The sequence below is a fragment of the Benincasa hispida genome, chromosome 5, assembly GCF_009727055.1.
Source record: "Benincasa hispida cultivar B227 chromosome 5, ASM972705v1, whole genome shotgun sequence".
Lineage (NCBI taxonomy): Eukaryota > Viridiplantae > Streptophyta > Magnoliopsida > Cucurbitales > Cucurbitaceae > Benincasa > Benincasa hispida.
In genome coordinates this window covers 7,500,313-7,512,910 of record NC_052353.1, presented here as the reverse complement: position 1 = coordinate 7,512,910, position 12,598 = coordinate 7,500,313, and the positions used below count along the sequence as shown (strand labels likewise).

The following is a 12,598-nucleotide window of genomic DNA, read 5'->3' as shown; positions in this document are numbered from 1 at the left end:
CAATCCAAAATTTAGCATCAACAGAGGTGATTCGTCTCTTTTTAGTTTAAGTCCTTAACTGTACTTCGAGCTTTGATCAGGGATTGTTGTCTCTACTTCCATTTACCCTCTTGATTTGGTTCAAAAGCTTGCAAAAACTCGAGAGGACAAATGCTCGTCCTTGAGGAAAATTCTAGAACTCCATTGAATCCTAAGAGATGTAGGAAAGATAGAATAAAAAAAAATGGGAAAAGGTAAAATCAAGAAAAAATCATAGAATATATAATGAAAACCCAAAATATGAAAACCAATTTGATTCTATCTGAAAGAATGAAACGGAGCTTGAAGAGATAAATACTATAGTCAAATATAGAAAGAAATTGGGAGAGAATTCATATTTACATACACCATTTGCATATTTAAAAAAAAATAACATAAGTTAATAAATAGATTCGAAAATTATTTACTTAAGATGACGGCTTCAAATTTTACATCAAAATTTGAATTACAAAATATTAGATTTAAGATTTTGTAGTTCAACTACCAAAATAGTATACAACTTAGATCAACACTCATAGGGGGAAAATGATGGGAAAAAAAGAAAAGAATATTAGACTTATTTTTTTCCATGTCTGGCCATAAATCATAAACTGCCTTTTATTTTGGCCATAGAACAAAATTAAAGTGTTTCAAAGAGAGAGCGTCCTCTGATAGAAAGAGGATGTTACCGACGATGGGTAAAATCACTTTATTAAGATTTAAAATTACTTCAAACCATGTGTCTAATAATTTAAAAATCATTCTAAAATTCGAGTTTGTCACACTTATAAACATGATTTTGTTACCACTAAAATTGATTTTCAAAGATTAAAAACATATTTTGGAGTAAATTTGAATATGATAAAAGTGATTTCAACAATTTCAAGATCATTCTCAAACACATAATTATTTTGTGAAAAATTTGCAGCGGAAAAGAGATGAAGCTCTTTAAATCATCCATTGACATTGTACCTTTATTGATAAATAAATCTCAACTCTTATCAAACAATTAATTTATTTCACATTTCCGTGACGTTAATTTTCTTCTTGTATGAATAATATCACAAAAATATGAGAAAATATATAAGCTTGTAAATGTGAGAGAATTTGAGATCAACGTCGTCTACTTAAGACAATTTTATTCACTCTAAAATATGAATTTCATGAGTAATTCTCACATAATAGAATAGATCATTACCTTTCTCTTGTGGAAGCATCACATCATCCACAAGATTCAACAAATTATACTTTGTGGTCCGTGGAAATAAATTGAACTTAAACAAATTTACCAAAGAGAGAAATATTTTAGGGGAGAATAGGGGAGAAAAGTGCTTGTAAAAATGTTCTTAAGTTCAGTTTGAAGAAGAGACGTATTTATAGACTATTTGTTGTCATTTCAAATAATCATGTCCTTTTTCAAGTTAGTTAATTTTGAAAAGACGTGCAATTCTATACGAATGGTCACATAATATTTATTCCAGCAATCTCTTTGCAATCCACGAACCTTCACATATCACCACAATTGCATGATATTGTCCTCATGACTTTGCTTTTAGTACCACCCAAAAGGTCTCGTACCAATGGAGATAATTATCCTCACTTACATACCCATGATCACTTTCTTCCTTAACTAATGTCGAACTTTGTTTACACTCTTAACAACATATCATTCCTCATTGTAATTATATCTAAGTTAATTTAATTTGACATTTGTCGAGGATGTTTTCTTTTTCTTAAACTAAATTTTCATTCAAAATGAACAGAACCAGAAACACTAAGTACATTTGAGACAAAGGGTTTTGAGTTTATAAATTTGACATTGAACCCAATACACATGAAAAACAAGACATGGAAGAAGAAAAGCTGGCAATGATTAGATGCTGATTATTGCTACGTTAGGACCTTAGGATTGAAGCTGTTCACAAAAAGATAGATATAATATATTGTAAATTATTCAAAAAGAGCGAGATCAAATAATGAAGCCATCTTGCACTAATTTTCATATGACCCCATACAAAGAGACAAGATCCACTCAACCTATAAAAAAACAATTCTAAACTTCACCTAACCTTAATAATTAATTCATTTCTATGATATCTCTTCATTTTCAAATTGATTCTGCCTTTTATGACTTGCTTTCCTCTCATAAAAACATTTAATTTGAGGATAATTGAAATAGATAATAATAATTAAAAAAAAATTGTAAATATAACAAAATCTATCTGCAATAATCTATTGTTGATAGACTATTACCAACAATATGATTTATCATTGATAGGCTCTAGTAATGATATGGTCTATCAATAATAGACTATCTAAATTTTGTCATATTTGTAATTTTTTTTACATTATACTATATATATTAATAGTTTAGACTGGATTCTCTTAATTTTATAATTCATTTGTGTTTGTGGGCTCCACCTCCTTCCACCACATTTGCATTGGATTTGGATATGCCGGATTTTTAGTGGCTTCGCTTCGCATTCCAGAAAAGCATGCATAACTTCGTCCTTTTTTCAATGTGACATTGCATTTTTCTTTTCTCCTTTTTATTTTTGTCCAAATAGATTACTAATTCTTTTGGGGACAAGATATTGTTCATTAATGCTACCTTTTCTTTTCTTCTTCCATTTGGGTCTTGTTTGATTAACCACAGTAAAAGTGTGAAAGTTTAAAGAGATTATCACTATTTTTTTTTCAAAAAAATTAAAAAAAAAAAACGAATTACCTTTGATAATTATTTGAAATGGATTTGATAACCATTTAGGCTTCTTTTAGTAATTATTTGGTTTTTTATTTTTGAAAATGAAGCCTAATTCACCTTAATTTTTTATAATAGTGATAAGGAGGTAGGATGGGCAGTTGATCAGACCTTGTATGGATCGTACATAGACAGTAGTTAGATTCGGTGTCTCTCTTAAGGTTTCCTCATCTGGGATCCCTGGGAAAGAAGATCAAGTTGACCCTAGTAAACAGCTTGATGCACTATCTCTCCCTTCAACCCTTTGAGCGAAATGCGACAAAAGAAAAGAAAATGCATGGACCGACCCCATTTTCTCCACCCTTAGGAACTACGAGATCACCCCAAGGGTGCCTTCAGTATCTAGGGGTCGGGGACTGACCATAGAACCCTGTTCAATAAATGGAATGCATTAGCTAAAATGGTTACTAAACATGGCTCAAACGATTACCTAATGGGATCTTAGTTTTTTTGTTTTTGAAAAATAACCATATGAACACTCATTTCACCTATAAATTTCTTGATGTGTTATCTACTTTCTATCAATGTCTTAAAATATCAAACCAAAATTTGAAAACTAAACAAAGTAGTTTTAAAACTTTTATTTTTTATTTCTAGAATTTGACTAATAAGTTTCAACTCTTGTACTTAAGAAATATGAAAACTATAGTAAAAATTGGAGAGAAAATAAACTTAATTTAAAAAAAATAAAAAATAAATGGATCTAAATTTTAGTTTTTGAAAAATGAATTTATAAGTTTTTGTTTTTAAATCTATTTTTTACTAATATTTTTTAAAAAGCAAGTAAATGTTTTAGAAATTTAAAAAAAAAAAAAAAAACGTGTATTTTAAAAATTTGACTAGGTGACAAATGGAGAGAAAATACACTATACTTTCAGACGTAGAAAATTAAAAATGAAATTAAATTATTATCTTTCTCAATTATGTTTACTTTACACACCACCTTAGCATCCCCATTTGAGTAGTTGGAGCAGTTGGCATTATCTTATTTTTATATAATTACATAATATATATATTAAATCTTGAAATTCAGAAAATGTAGTAAGACCCCAAAAGTCGAAGTCAACTCTTACTTGGCTGCCAATTGGCACCAATCCATTTCTAGGAAATAACTAATCTCATCACACATGATAAAAATTTAAGATATTGATAAAATTACTTTTCTTTTTTTGTTTTTTTTTTAAATTTGAATGAAGATGTGCGTTTCGATTCTCAAGTTTTAAAATATATTTTTTATCTTTTTAATCTATAAAATTTTAAAAATAGACTTAAACGATTTCGATCTAATTTTTTGTATTATTTATCATTGAAAATAAATAAATAAAATCTTTGCACTTTAATTATTTTTTATTTTTTCTGATTTAAAATATCATATAATTATTTAAAATAATAAATAAATTATTTTAGGGATCTTTTAAACTCATTTTTAAAAATTTGGAAACTAAAAATTATAATTTTAAAATTCAAAAGACTAGATATACCTATTTTAAAATATTTAGATACTAACAATATATTTTGAAAATTTAAATATTAAATACACATATTTTTTAAATTTTAAAATTAAAAAAATAGTTAAAATTACACATGATAAATTATGGTTGAACAATAAGATGGAATGTATAACCGCCGTAAGTATTTTTCTTCTATTAATTTCTGCGCTGATGCCAATGCAATACAGTTAAGCAGAGTTGAATGCCACACTAACTTTCACGCTCTCCTACTTCTCATGCTTTCACCCACCCACTCTTCTACTTCTACAATGCTCAAGTTCCTCAACCGGAGCCTCCGCCGCCTCTGCTCCCGTCTCCGATGGCCCCGTCGCCGGAGAATCAGACCTAGGGTAGTCATCATCAAGAAGTTTGGAAAAACCACCTCCAAAACTAAGTCTAATCCCAACAAAAGCATCGACTCCTTCGTCAATGCGTCGTCGCCGTCAGCTGTTCATCCCAATTCTCAATTTCACGGTCTTAATACACAGAGACCCATACGAATTGCAACATTCAATGCCGCCTCCTTCTCCATGGCACCTGCTGTTCCTGAAAAATCCAATTCCTCTGCTAAATTCCGCCGAAGTTTAGATTCAAATTCACGGACAAAATCCGTAAATGATCGTCCCAAAAGCATTTTGAAACAATCTCCATTGCATACCAATTCCATGAATGGAGTTGAAAATCATAACCTCGCGAAAGCCAAGCCGCGGGTTTCGATTAACCTGCCTGATAACGAAATATCTTTACTAAGAAATCGACAAGCGAGCTTTTCTGAGTATGAAATGGAGGAGAATTTTTCTTCTTCAGGTAATGACAGGAAGGCGATGCGGAGAGCTAAGAGTGAAACTCCTCTGAGATGGACTGTAAGCATGCCATCGGAGCGGGAGAATGGCCGGGAGAGTTACAGATGCAGTAGGACGATTGTGGAGGTTCTTAGAGAGTTGGATGCTGATATATTGGCGTTGCAAGATGTGAAGGCGGAGGAAGAGAAAGAGATGAGACCGCTTTCGGATTTGGCAGATGCTTTAGGAATGAAGTACGTTTTTGCAGAGAGCTGGGCGCCGGAGTACGGAAATGCGGTCTTGTCGAGGTGGCCCATCAAACGTTGGAAAGCCGAGAAGATCTTCGACGACACTGATTTCAGGTTAGCAACACTACATACCACACCACGCTCACTGCAGTCAAGAGTCAAGTCGATAGTATTATTAAAACTGAAGCAAGCTAGAGATTTTTCTGTGTTCTTAGTCTGGTCCTCATTTCATAATGATGATGCTTTTGATTGATGCCAATTGTAGTCAGTAGAGATGATTGATTGTTTTTGTTTCTTTCCTTTTTTTTACAAAAGAAGATAAAAACCTAACTTATGGTCAATGTTTAGATCTGGGTCACAGTTGTACTCTACTCTATTATTAATGACAGAAGAGGAAGAATGGAGAGAGACAAGGCATAGCAGTCCTTGAAAATTGAAATTGATAGAAGGGTTGAGCAAATAATTGTTATATTGTATGAGAATGATGGAATGGGTTATTTCTTCCTACCTTTGGTATTTCATACGCTCAAGGGACTCTGGTGCTATCATCGAGAACGAGGAGTTCCTCCTCAATCCTTTATCTACCGAGGAGAAGGGTCACTTTTTAAGATTTATTAGAGTGTGTGCGATTTTGTGGATTTTGTGGGGGTGAACAATATAATCTTTAGAGACGTGTTCAATATTTAGAGAGGTGAATAAGGATTCGGGTGAAATTTGGTCTTTATTCGCTTTTATGGTTCTTTGTGGTTTATTTTTCAAATACATTTCATATTTATTCTATAAATCTATAAGTGTTATTTTGCATAATTTGAGTACCTTATTGTAGGGTTGTCTTTTTTCTGTGAGCTGGGTTTTTTATGTCATTTCATTTTTTTTATCAATGAAAATTGTTTTTATTAAATAAAAAAAAATGATGGAATTGGTTATTGGGTTGGGTTGGGGGCTGGCAGGAATGTGTTAAAAGTGACCATTGATGTGGAAGAAGTAGGAGAGGTAAATGTGCAGTGTACCAATTTGGATCATCTGGACGAGAATTGGAGAATGAAACAGATAAAATCCATAATCCGATCAACCAACAACGAACCCCACATCTTATTAGGAGGCCTCAATTCTCTGGACCCCACGGATTACTCTGAAGAAAGGTGGATGGACATTGTGAAGGTACCAAATGTTATTTGGGATTTTGTTTAGTTTAGTTTACTTTTTTTTATGGCATGGTATCCCATGTTCGTTGGTTGATTGATTCTTCAGTATTACGAAGAGATTGGAAAGCCAACTCCGGAAGCTAAAGTCACCAAGTTCTTAAAAAGCAGTATGCAATATAGGGATGCAAAAGAGTTTGGAGGAGAATGCGAGTCGGTGGTGATGATCGCCAAAGGACAAAGTACGAAACTGAGTGATGAATTGAAATAAAAAAGATAAGAAGATGAAATTGAAAGGTTTTTACTAATGGAACGTATGGCTTTGGTTGGCAATGGCAGGTGTTCAAGGGACATGCAAGTACGGAACTCGGGTGGACTACATATTGGCCTCCCCCGACGCAGATTACGAGTTTGTACAAGGATCCTACTCTGTCCTTTCTTCCAAAGGAACCTCCGATCATCACATTGTCAAGGTCGATTTCCTCAAATTGCCTCCTCATCCTCCACAGCCTCGGCCTCAAACTCAACTCCATTCACATTCCCTTTCCCCTTGGAAGAGATGGACATGAAGTAACGATCAACACACTCACCACTCCCTTTTCATCTTTCATTTATTCAACTTTTGTACTTCTATTTACACACTCATTTAGGAATCAAACTCATTCCTTTTGTGTTGTCTGTAACCAAATATAAGCTCCATTATGAAGTTGATCAGTCCTCAAGTTACAGGGAGATGGAATAACTCCAAGCAAATCACAATCAGACATTATTTCTCAACTTTAACCAATGCCAATCAGATAAATAAAAAATGATGTGCTAACTTTAGTTCGATAGCACTGAACAAGATGTGAAAGTCGTGGAAATGACAAGAAAGGTTTTCAAAACAATGGTTGGGTTGCCTCTTCAATAAACTTACAATCACTATCCATTAATAGCCGCTTGGATTTGTTCCAGGGACCTCCCCTTCGTCTCAGGTACTACCATCACCACAAATCCTATAGCCATTGCGTTGATCACTGCATAAATAAGGAAGGTACCTGTGGATTTCACCAAGTCAAGAAAATTAACACCTCTACTCTAACCATTTGTATCGTTGTGCTTAAACACTATTGAACTACTGCCCTTGCTATTTCAAACACTCGAGTAACAAAAAGATCACAAATCCTTGTTTCATGGATCAAATCTGAAGTGATTATATTTTGAAAGGAAAAGTCAAAATGGTTGGTGCAGTTACCATAGGAGCTCCAGGCCATAAGGAAATTAAAAGTATAGGAACAAGCCCAAGCACCAAACCAGTTGGTTAGTGTTGCCATGCTTCCAGCCAGTCCCTTGATGTTTATGGGGAATACCTGCACCAAAAATCCCAAATCTAAGCCTTTGGTAAAATTTCTACTTTTAAAAAATATCAACTTTCACCTCAGACATTACAACCCAGGGAACAGGACCCATTCCGATCGAAAAAGATCCTATGTACACCTGAATTACAAACAACATTATTAGTCACAAAAACTTTGAGAGTTTAATGAGATTTGAAGAAAGCTGATGTATTTACCAACACCCCAGCTACAGTTAACACTGGAACTGCCTGGATTGCTAGTCCGTTCGCCTGGTTTTCAGCAAGTGGAAGTTGTAATTAGAACTCAAAATACATCATTTTTATCAACAATCTACAGAATTAGAAAATAATTGTCTCGATGTCATATGTTTTTGCTATGCTCTTCTTTCATTGATCCGTGCATCATTGTTATTACATTTGACTACTAATCTGATTCAAGTTATCTAAACCAGGGCCTTTTTTTGGATGAGAAATGATGAAAGATACATATTTAAACATATATATAAAATAGCACTAGGGATGAGGACCCTCTAAGTAAAAAAGGTGGAATCAAACAAATGGCCATCAATCTAAGTTCATCAAAAGAAGATGTGTGTAACAAAAGGGATTATGAAAGGCTGCAATTCGATGTCATATAATGAATGCGACCACAAATTTTGATAAATGAATCACACTAATCTGGAAAAGTTCTAGTTTTTCTTTCTTTTCAAATAAGCCAAAAAAAGAGCTCTATAACGTCGTCTTCTATATTTTGGAGGACACCAAGTGATATTGAAATGATTGAGGATGAAGATCCATCTTTTGTAAGCAAACGGCCAATTTAGAAATCGATGACTAGTAGTTTCTACATTCCTTCTCCACGTAAGAAATATTTGGGGATAAGATTTTTGTTCAGTTCAACTATGAAAGAAGTTAAAACTTACCTCACATAAAACGGAATATGTAGGGAGATAAAATGGTTAAGGTGTGATTAATTCTAGAGGTGGCTTGAACTGCCGAAGAGAGAAAGAGCACAGAGTAAAATTGGAAAAACAAATGTAGCGCGGTAAGAAATATTTATTAGAGCCAAATACACAGCTCTTTTAGAGAATACCGAATATGATGTTACCTTCAGATAAAAAGAAACTGCGTCTAGGATACAACCAAGGACTAACCCTGATGCAGAAATCTAAAAGCAAAAAACATGAAAAATTAGGAATTAAGCAGTTGTTTGTATTATTATTATAATTATTTTCTTCTCAAGGGAGGGAGTCTAGAACTAAAATTTACCAGTATCAAGGGCTTTCTTCCTGCCTTGTCCATTAAAACCGCCCCAATGCCTGTTACTATGACCTATCAAAAGCACCATGTTTGTGATTGAAAAGGAAAAATTCATGGGAAATGATCTGACTAATGTACCTGAAGAATAGCATAGCTTATAGTTCCAACGCTGACCGAAAATCCTGCAAACAATAAAAGAGTTGAGAGATTGTGATGAAATTTCTGAAACACAATGCCTACCTCATAAAAAATTATCACAAATATTGCATCAGCAGAAAAGAATTCTAGCCATCAGTACCTGCTGACTCAAAAATATTCGCGACATAGAAGCAGATTCCATTAATTCCTCCAAATTGTTGGCAGACCATCAATCCAACTCCAATCTGCTCAGGAAAAATTATATAGGTCATGGATTGCAGTGACGGTGAGTTTACAAAAAATTTGACTGGTTCTCTTCCACTTTTCAAGTGAAACAATAAGAAACCATGATGAGTAAGGATGTAAATCTAAGTAAAAAATCAGTTCAGATGAAGATCTTACAACAACCGAGCGCAAGTACATCCTCTGAAACAAATCAGTAATTTGGGGTTTTGGGAGTTGTTCAAGGGTTGCTACATAGTCCTGTTGAGAAAATTGTACATCAATGTAATGCTGAAAAGGTAACTTGCACCTTAAATATTGGAAAAGCTATCACACCAAGCTGGAAGGAGAAAAACCTGGATTTCAGCTGCCTCTTGGGACACGTCAACATCCTCACCACGAAGTTTTCTGAGAGCCATTTCAAATTCTTTTTGTCGTCGCTCTTTTGCCTGATTCATGTTCAACATCATATGAACATCCCAACACAATGGTTTGTTCCATATCAACTAATTTTCCTTACCAGCCATCTTGGAGATTCAGGAATGAAGAGAAGACCAAATGTCAGAATGACACAAGGGACAAGTCCTACAAGCATTTAACAAAGGAAGTTAGTTGTTCTTTTTCCTGATGTTTTTCACTTGGAGGCTAGAAAGAAAGAGTCAGAAATTTTACCAGTCAATGCTAGAGCTCTCCATGAGAGTACATTCCCAATTGTGAAGGATATTGACACTGCTGTGCAAATCATTAACTGTAGAACATGAAATATAAAGACAACTGAGAACTACTACATTGTTACTTGTCAGGTAACCAGCAGCCTTACAAAATTCTTAGTTGTCTCAAAATTTTGAAATGCCTATTTAGGTAGTGCATCTCTTAGATTTTTTTTTTCTTTTTTTTTTTTTTTAACCTGATTGAGGGTAGTTAGAACTCCTCGGAGGTTCTTAGGTGCAATCTCAGCTATGAAAACAGGAACCTGGAGCAGTCAGATAGGGAGGCAAAGCAAAGTATTAAAAAGGAAACAAAGCATAGCAAATTACAACTAGTAGAAAGGGATTTAAAAAAGTACCACATAAGAAAAGACTCCCATTCCATATCCAGTAGCGAATCGTCCAATATCCAAAGCCACTACTCCCTTTTGTAGTAATCGAGCTAACATATGGTCAATTCTACTTGTATTTTAAGGAAAGAGAACAAATCAAAGGAAACACCAACCTGAGCCAAGTATATTGTTAGCCACCCAGCCACACAAGCACCGGTAGCGACCCTCATTGCCTACCAATATTATAAAAAAGAAAATAAAAATTATCTCAGATAGGGAGAAAGAGGGGCATAGAAAATTTGAAGAAGTTTAAAATGGACCGCTTCCAACTAATAGTTCAAACTTCCTATGGACAGATTATAAACTTGTCTGCTCACCCCTTTCCGGCCGAGGAGATCTCCGACAGGTCCACTTGTAATTGCACCAATCATTGCACCAAATGTCAGTATGGAGCCAAACAGTGAAAACTGCATAAGTATGAATTTCGAGGGAAAAACAGGAGACCTTGTTGGTTAACCAATCTGTGTATTTGAGTTATGTATCATAGGTTCAAGTTGGTGAAGTTCAGTATAAATCTCTTTTTGCCGGAAAATTAACATTTTACTCATCAAACAATAGCAAATCTACACATCTTGCATCATTTATCGCTCTGTTATCAAAGTTTTTCCTTACAAAGCATATAGCATACCACAATCCATTTAAGTACTCTCCAAAAACATTTCTAAGTTATTACAGATAATTGCTTTATCCCATTACTAGCCCAAGATGAATCCATAGCAACATTTTGTCATGCTTAAAGCATCACTCGGATGTGACCATGAATTATCTGCAACAACGAAATTAGAAAGGTGAGGAGAAAGGAGACAGAAGATTAAGTGGTTCAGCTTTCAATAGCTAATACTTCCTCTCCAATGTCTCCATAGTCACCGTATATTCACAAACTTTGTTCTTTTCATGCATTCTAAACAAAACAAGATGAATTGAAGTAGAATAACGGAAAATTGCCTAAAATAACTCGATAACCAAAAACTTCTGTACAGTTGTTTTGACCTTTTTTAACTGTTAATCCAAAGCCAACACNAAAAAAAAAAAAAAAAAGATTGAGAAAGCATTCTGATTTGAATCATACCTCGGCTAAAGAGAGATGAAGATCATCCATGATAGCACTTTGAGTGGGCGAGGAGTAACCCGCCTGAAACCAAGGCCACATAACAATGAGCCATACGCAAAAGACTTGGGAGAGAGTTAATTGTGGGTATACTTACACAAGTTCCAAATTCGTAGGAGCCACAAACAGCCACCAACGTGCTGAGGTAAACCATCCATGGGTGACGCTCTTGACTGCTGTGAGTCCACTTACTCTCATCCTGCAACAGTGGCTCTCCTGCCGCTTCTAGCCCATTATCGTCTACATCCTGAGTGATTGCCATTTTTCTTATTTTTCTCAACGGAAGCCTGATCTGATGTCAAGCCTAAAAATTTTTCCTCAGGGTAGGTTATTTTGTGGCTAAACTCAAATGGCATTGATTGTGGTGGTGTTTATAAGTTGGATTGGGTTGGATTGAAATTTTTTTTTTTACACGATTCTATTATTAGATTGTAAATTTTTTTAATTTAAATAATTATTATTAAAAAAATATATTTTTTAAAATTAATAATAAACTCGAGTTGCTTTAGGTTATATTAGTGAACCAACTCAATCCATAAAATTTTCATTTATTTGAACCCAATCCAATCCAAACTATACAAATTGATCAATTTTTTCTGATCATCAAATTTTTTTTTTTTTAACATTTCTAATGAATAGAATAAAACGTTTTTTTTTGTTAGCCGCCATACTTATACTAAATAATAACTACTACTAGAGTAACACGTTGGTGCATTGCACAAATATTTGTGCAACACTCTGAGTCATACTCATAGCAAAAACCATTAAAAAAATATATTCATAAAAGAAAAGTTTGTCACGTAATTGTAGTTGGTAGGAAAGGACAAATATGTAGCAGCACAGGGATAGGCATCTGTTGAGAGTTGGAAGATCACTATCGTACAAAATGGCAAACGTAAAAGAAAGTACTTTCATCACCGAACACACAAGAGCTGAAAGGCAGAGACAAGAAGACAAAAGCTGGGGGAATATTCGGCTGGACTTCCTGATTTCG

The 12,598-nt window shown here is 34.2% G+C and overlaps 2 protein-coding genes across 5 annotated transcripts; one reads left to right on the top strand and one right to left on the bottom strand.

The window, feature by feature from the left end:
• The first annotated feature begins 4,392 nt into the window (after positions 1 to 4,392).
• LOC120077715 lies at positions 4,393 to 7,158 on the top strand. The gene is made up of 4 exons (XM_039031678.1): positions 4,393 to 5,413; positions 6,250 to 6,460; positions 6,551 to 6,683; positions 6,781 to 7,158. The coding sequence occupies exons 1-4, from the start codon at positions 4,395 to 4,397 to the stop codon at positions 7,008 to 7,010; spliced, it is 1,593 nt and encodes a 530-aa protein (XP_038887606.1). The 5' UTR covers positions 4,393 to 4,394; the 3' UTR covers positions 7,011 to 7,158.
• Positions 7,159 to 7,180: 22 nt separating this feature from the next.
• On the bottom strand, positions 7,181 to 11,958 carry LOC120077716 (sugar transporter ERD6-like 7). Of its 4 annotated transcripts, XM_039031679.1 has the most exons (18): positions 11,702 to 11,958; positions 11,566 to 11,628; positions 10,814 to 10,903; positions 10,610 to 10,669; positions 10,464 to 10,529; positions 10,305 to 10,370; positions 10,070 to 10,145; positions 9,918 to 9,982; positions 9,754 to 9,846; positions 9,578 to 9,658; positions 9,336 to 9,420; positions 9,176 to 9,219; positions 9,047 to 9,109; positions 8,886 to 8,945; positions 7,994 to 8,047; positions 7,858 to 7,917; positions 7,676 to 7,790; positions 7,181 to 7,478 (listed from the first exon to the last, which is right to left on the bottom strand). In XM_039031679.1, the coding sequence occupies exons 1-18, from the start codon at positions 11,864 to 11,866 to the stop codon at positions 7,363 to 7,365; spliced, it is 1,422 nt and encodes a 473-aa protein (XP_038887607.1). In that variant the 5' UTR covers positions 11,867 to 11,958; the 3' UTR covers positions 7,181 to 7,362. The 4 variants fall into 4 exon arrangements, 1 of the variants encoding a protein (XP_038887607.1); XR_005481829.1 differs by lacking the exon at positions 7,181 to 7,478 and having other exon boundaries at positions 7,755 to 7,790; positions 7,994 to 8,769; XR_005481830.1 differs by lacking the exons at positions 7,181 to 7,478; positions 7,676 to 7,790 and adding an exon at positions 8,701 to 8,769.
• Positions 11,959 to 12,598: the final 640 nt, after the last annotated feature.

Excerpts from the sequence above, each read along its gene's own strand:
- LOC120077716 (XM_039031679.1), bottom strand. The coding sequence starts at position 11,866 with ATGGCAATCACTCAGGATGTAGACGATAATGGGCTAGAAGCGGCAGGA. Across the intron at positions 11,629-11,701 it reads CCTACGAATTTGGAACTTGT|GCGGGTTACTCCTCGCCCAC; the intron begins GTAAGTATACCC and ends CCTTGGTTTCAG. Across the intron at positions 7,791-7,857 it reads CCTGGGTTGTAATGTCTGAG|GTATTCCCCATAAACATCAA; the intron begins GTGAAAGTTGAT and ends TTTTTGGTGCAG.
- LOC120077715 (XM_039031678.1), top strand. The coding sequence starts at position 4,395 with ATGTATAACCGCCGTAAGTATTTTTCTTCTATTAATTTCTGCGCTGAT. Across the intron at positions 5,414-6,249 it reads TTCGACGACACTGATTTCAG|GAATGTGTTAAAAGTGACCA; the intron begins GTTAGCAACACT and ends GGGGGCTGGCAG. Across the intron at positions 6,461-6,550 it reads GGTGGATGGACATTGTGAAG|TATTACGAAGAGATTGGAAA; the intron begins GTACCAAATGTT and ends TTGATTCTTCAG.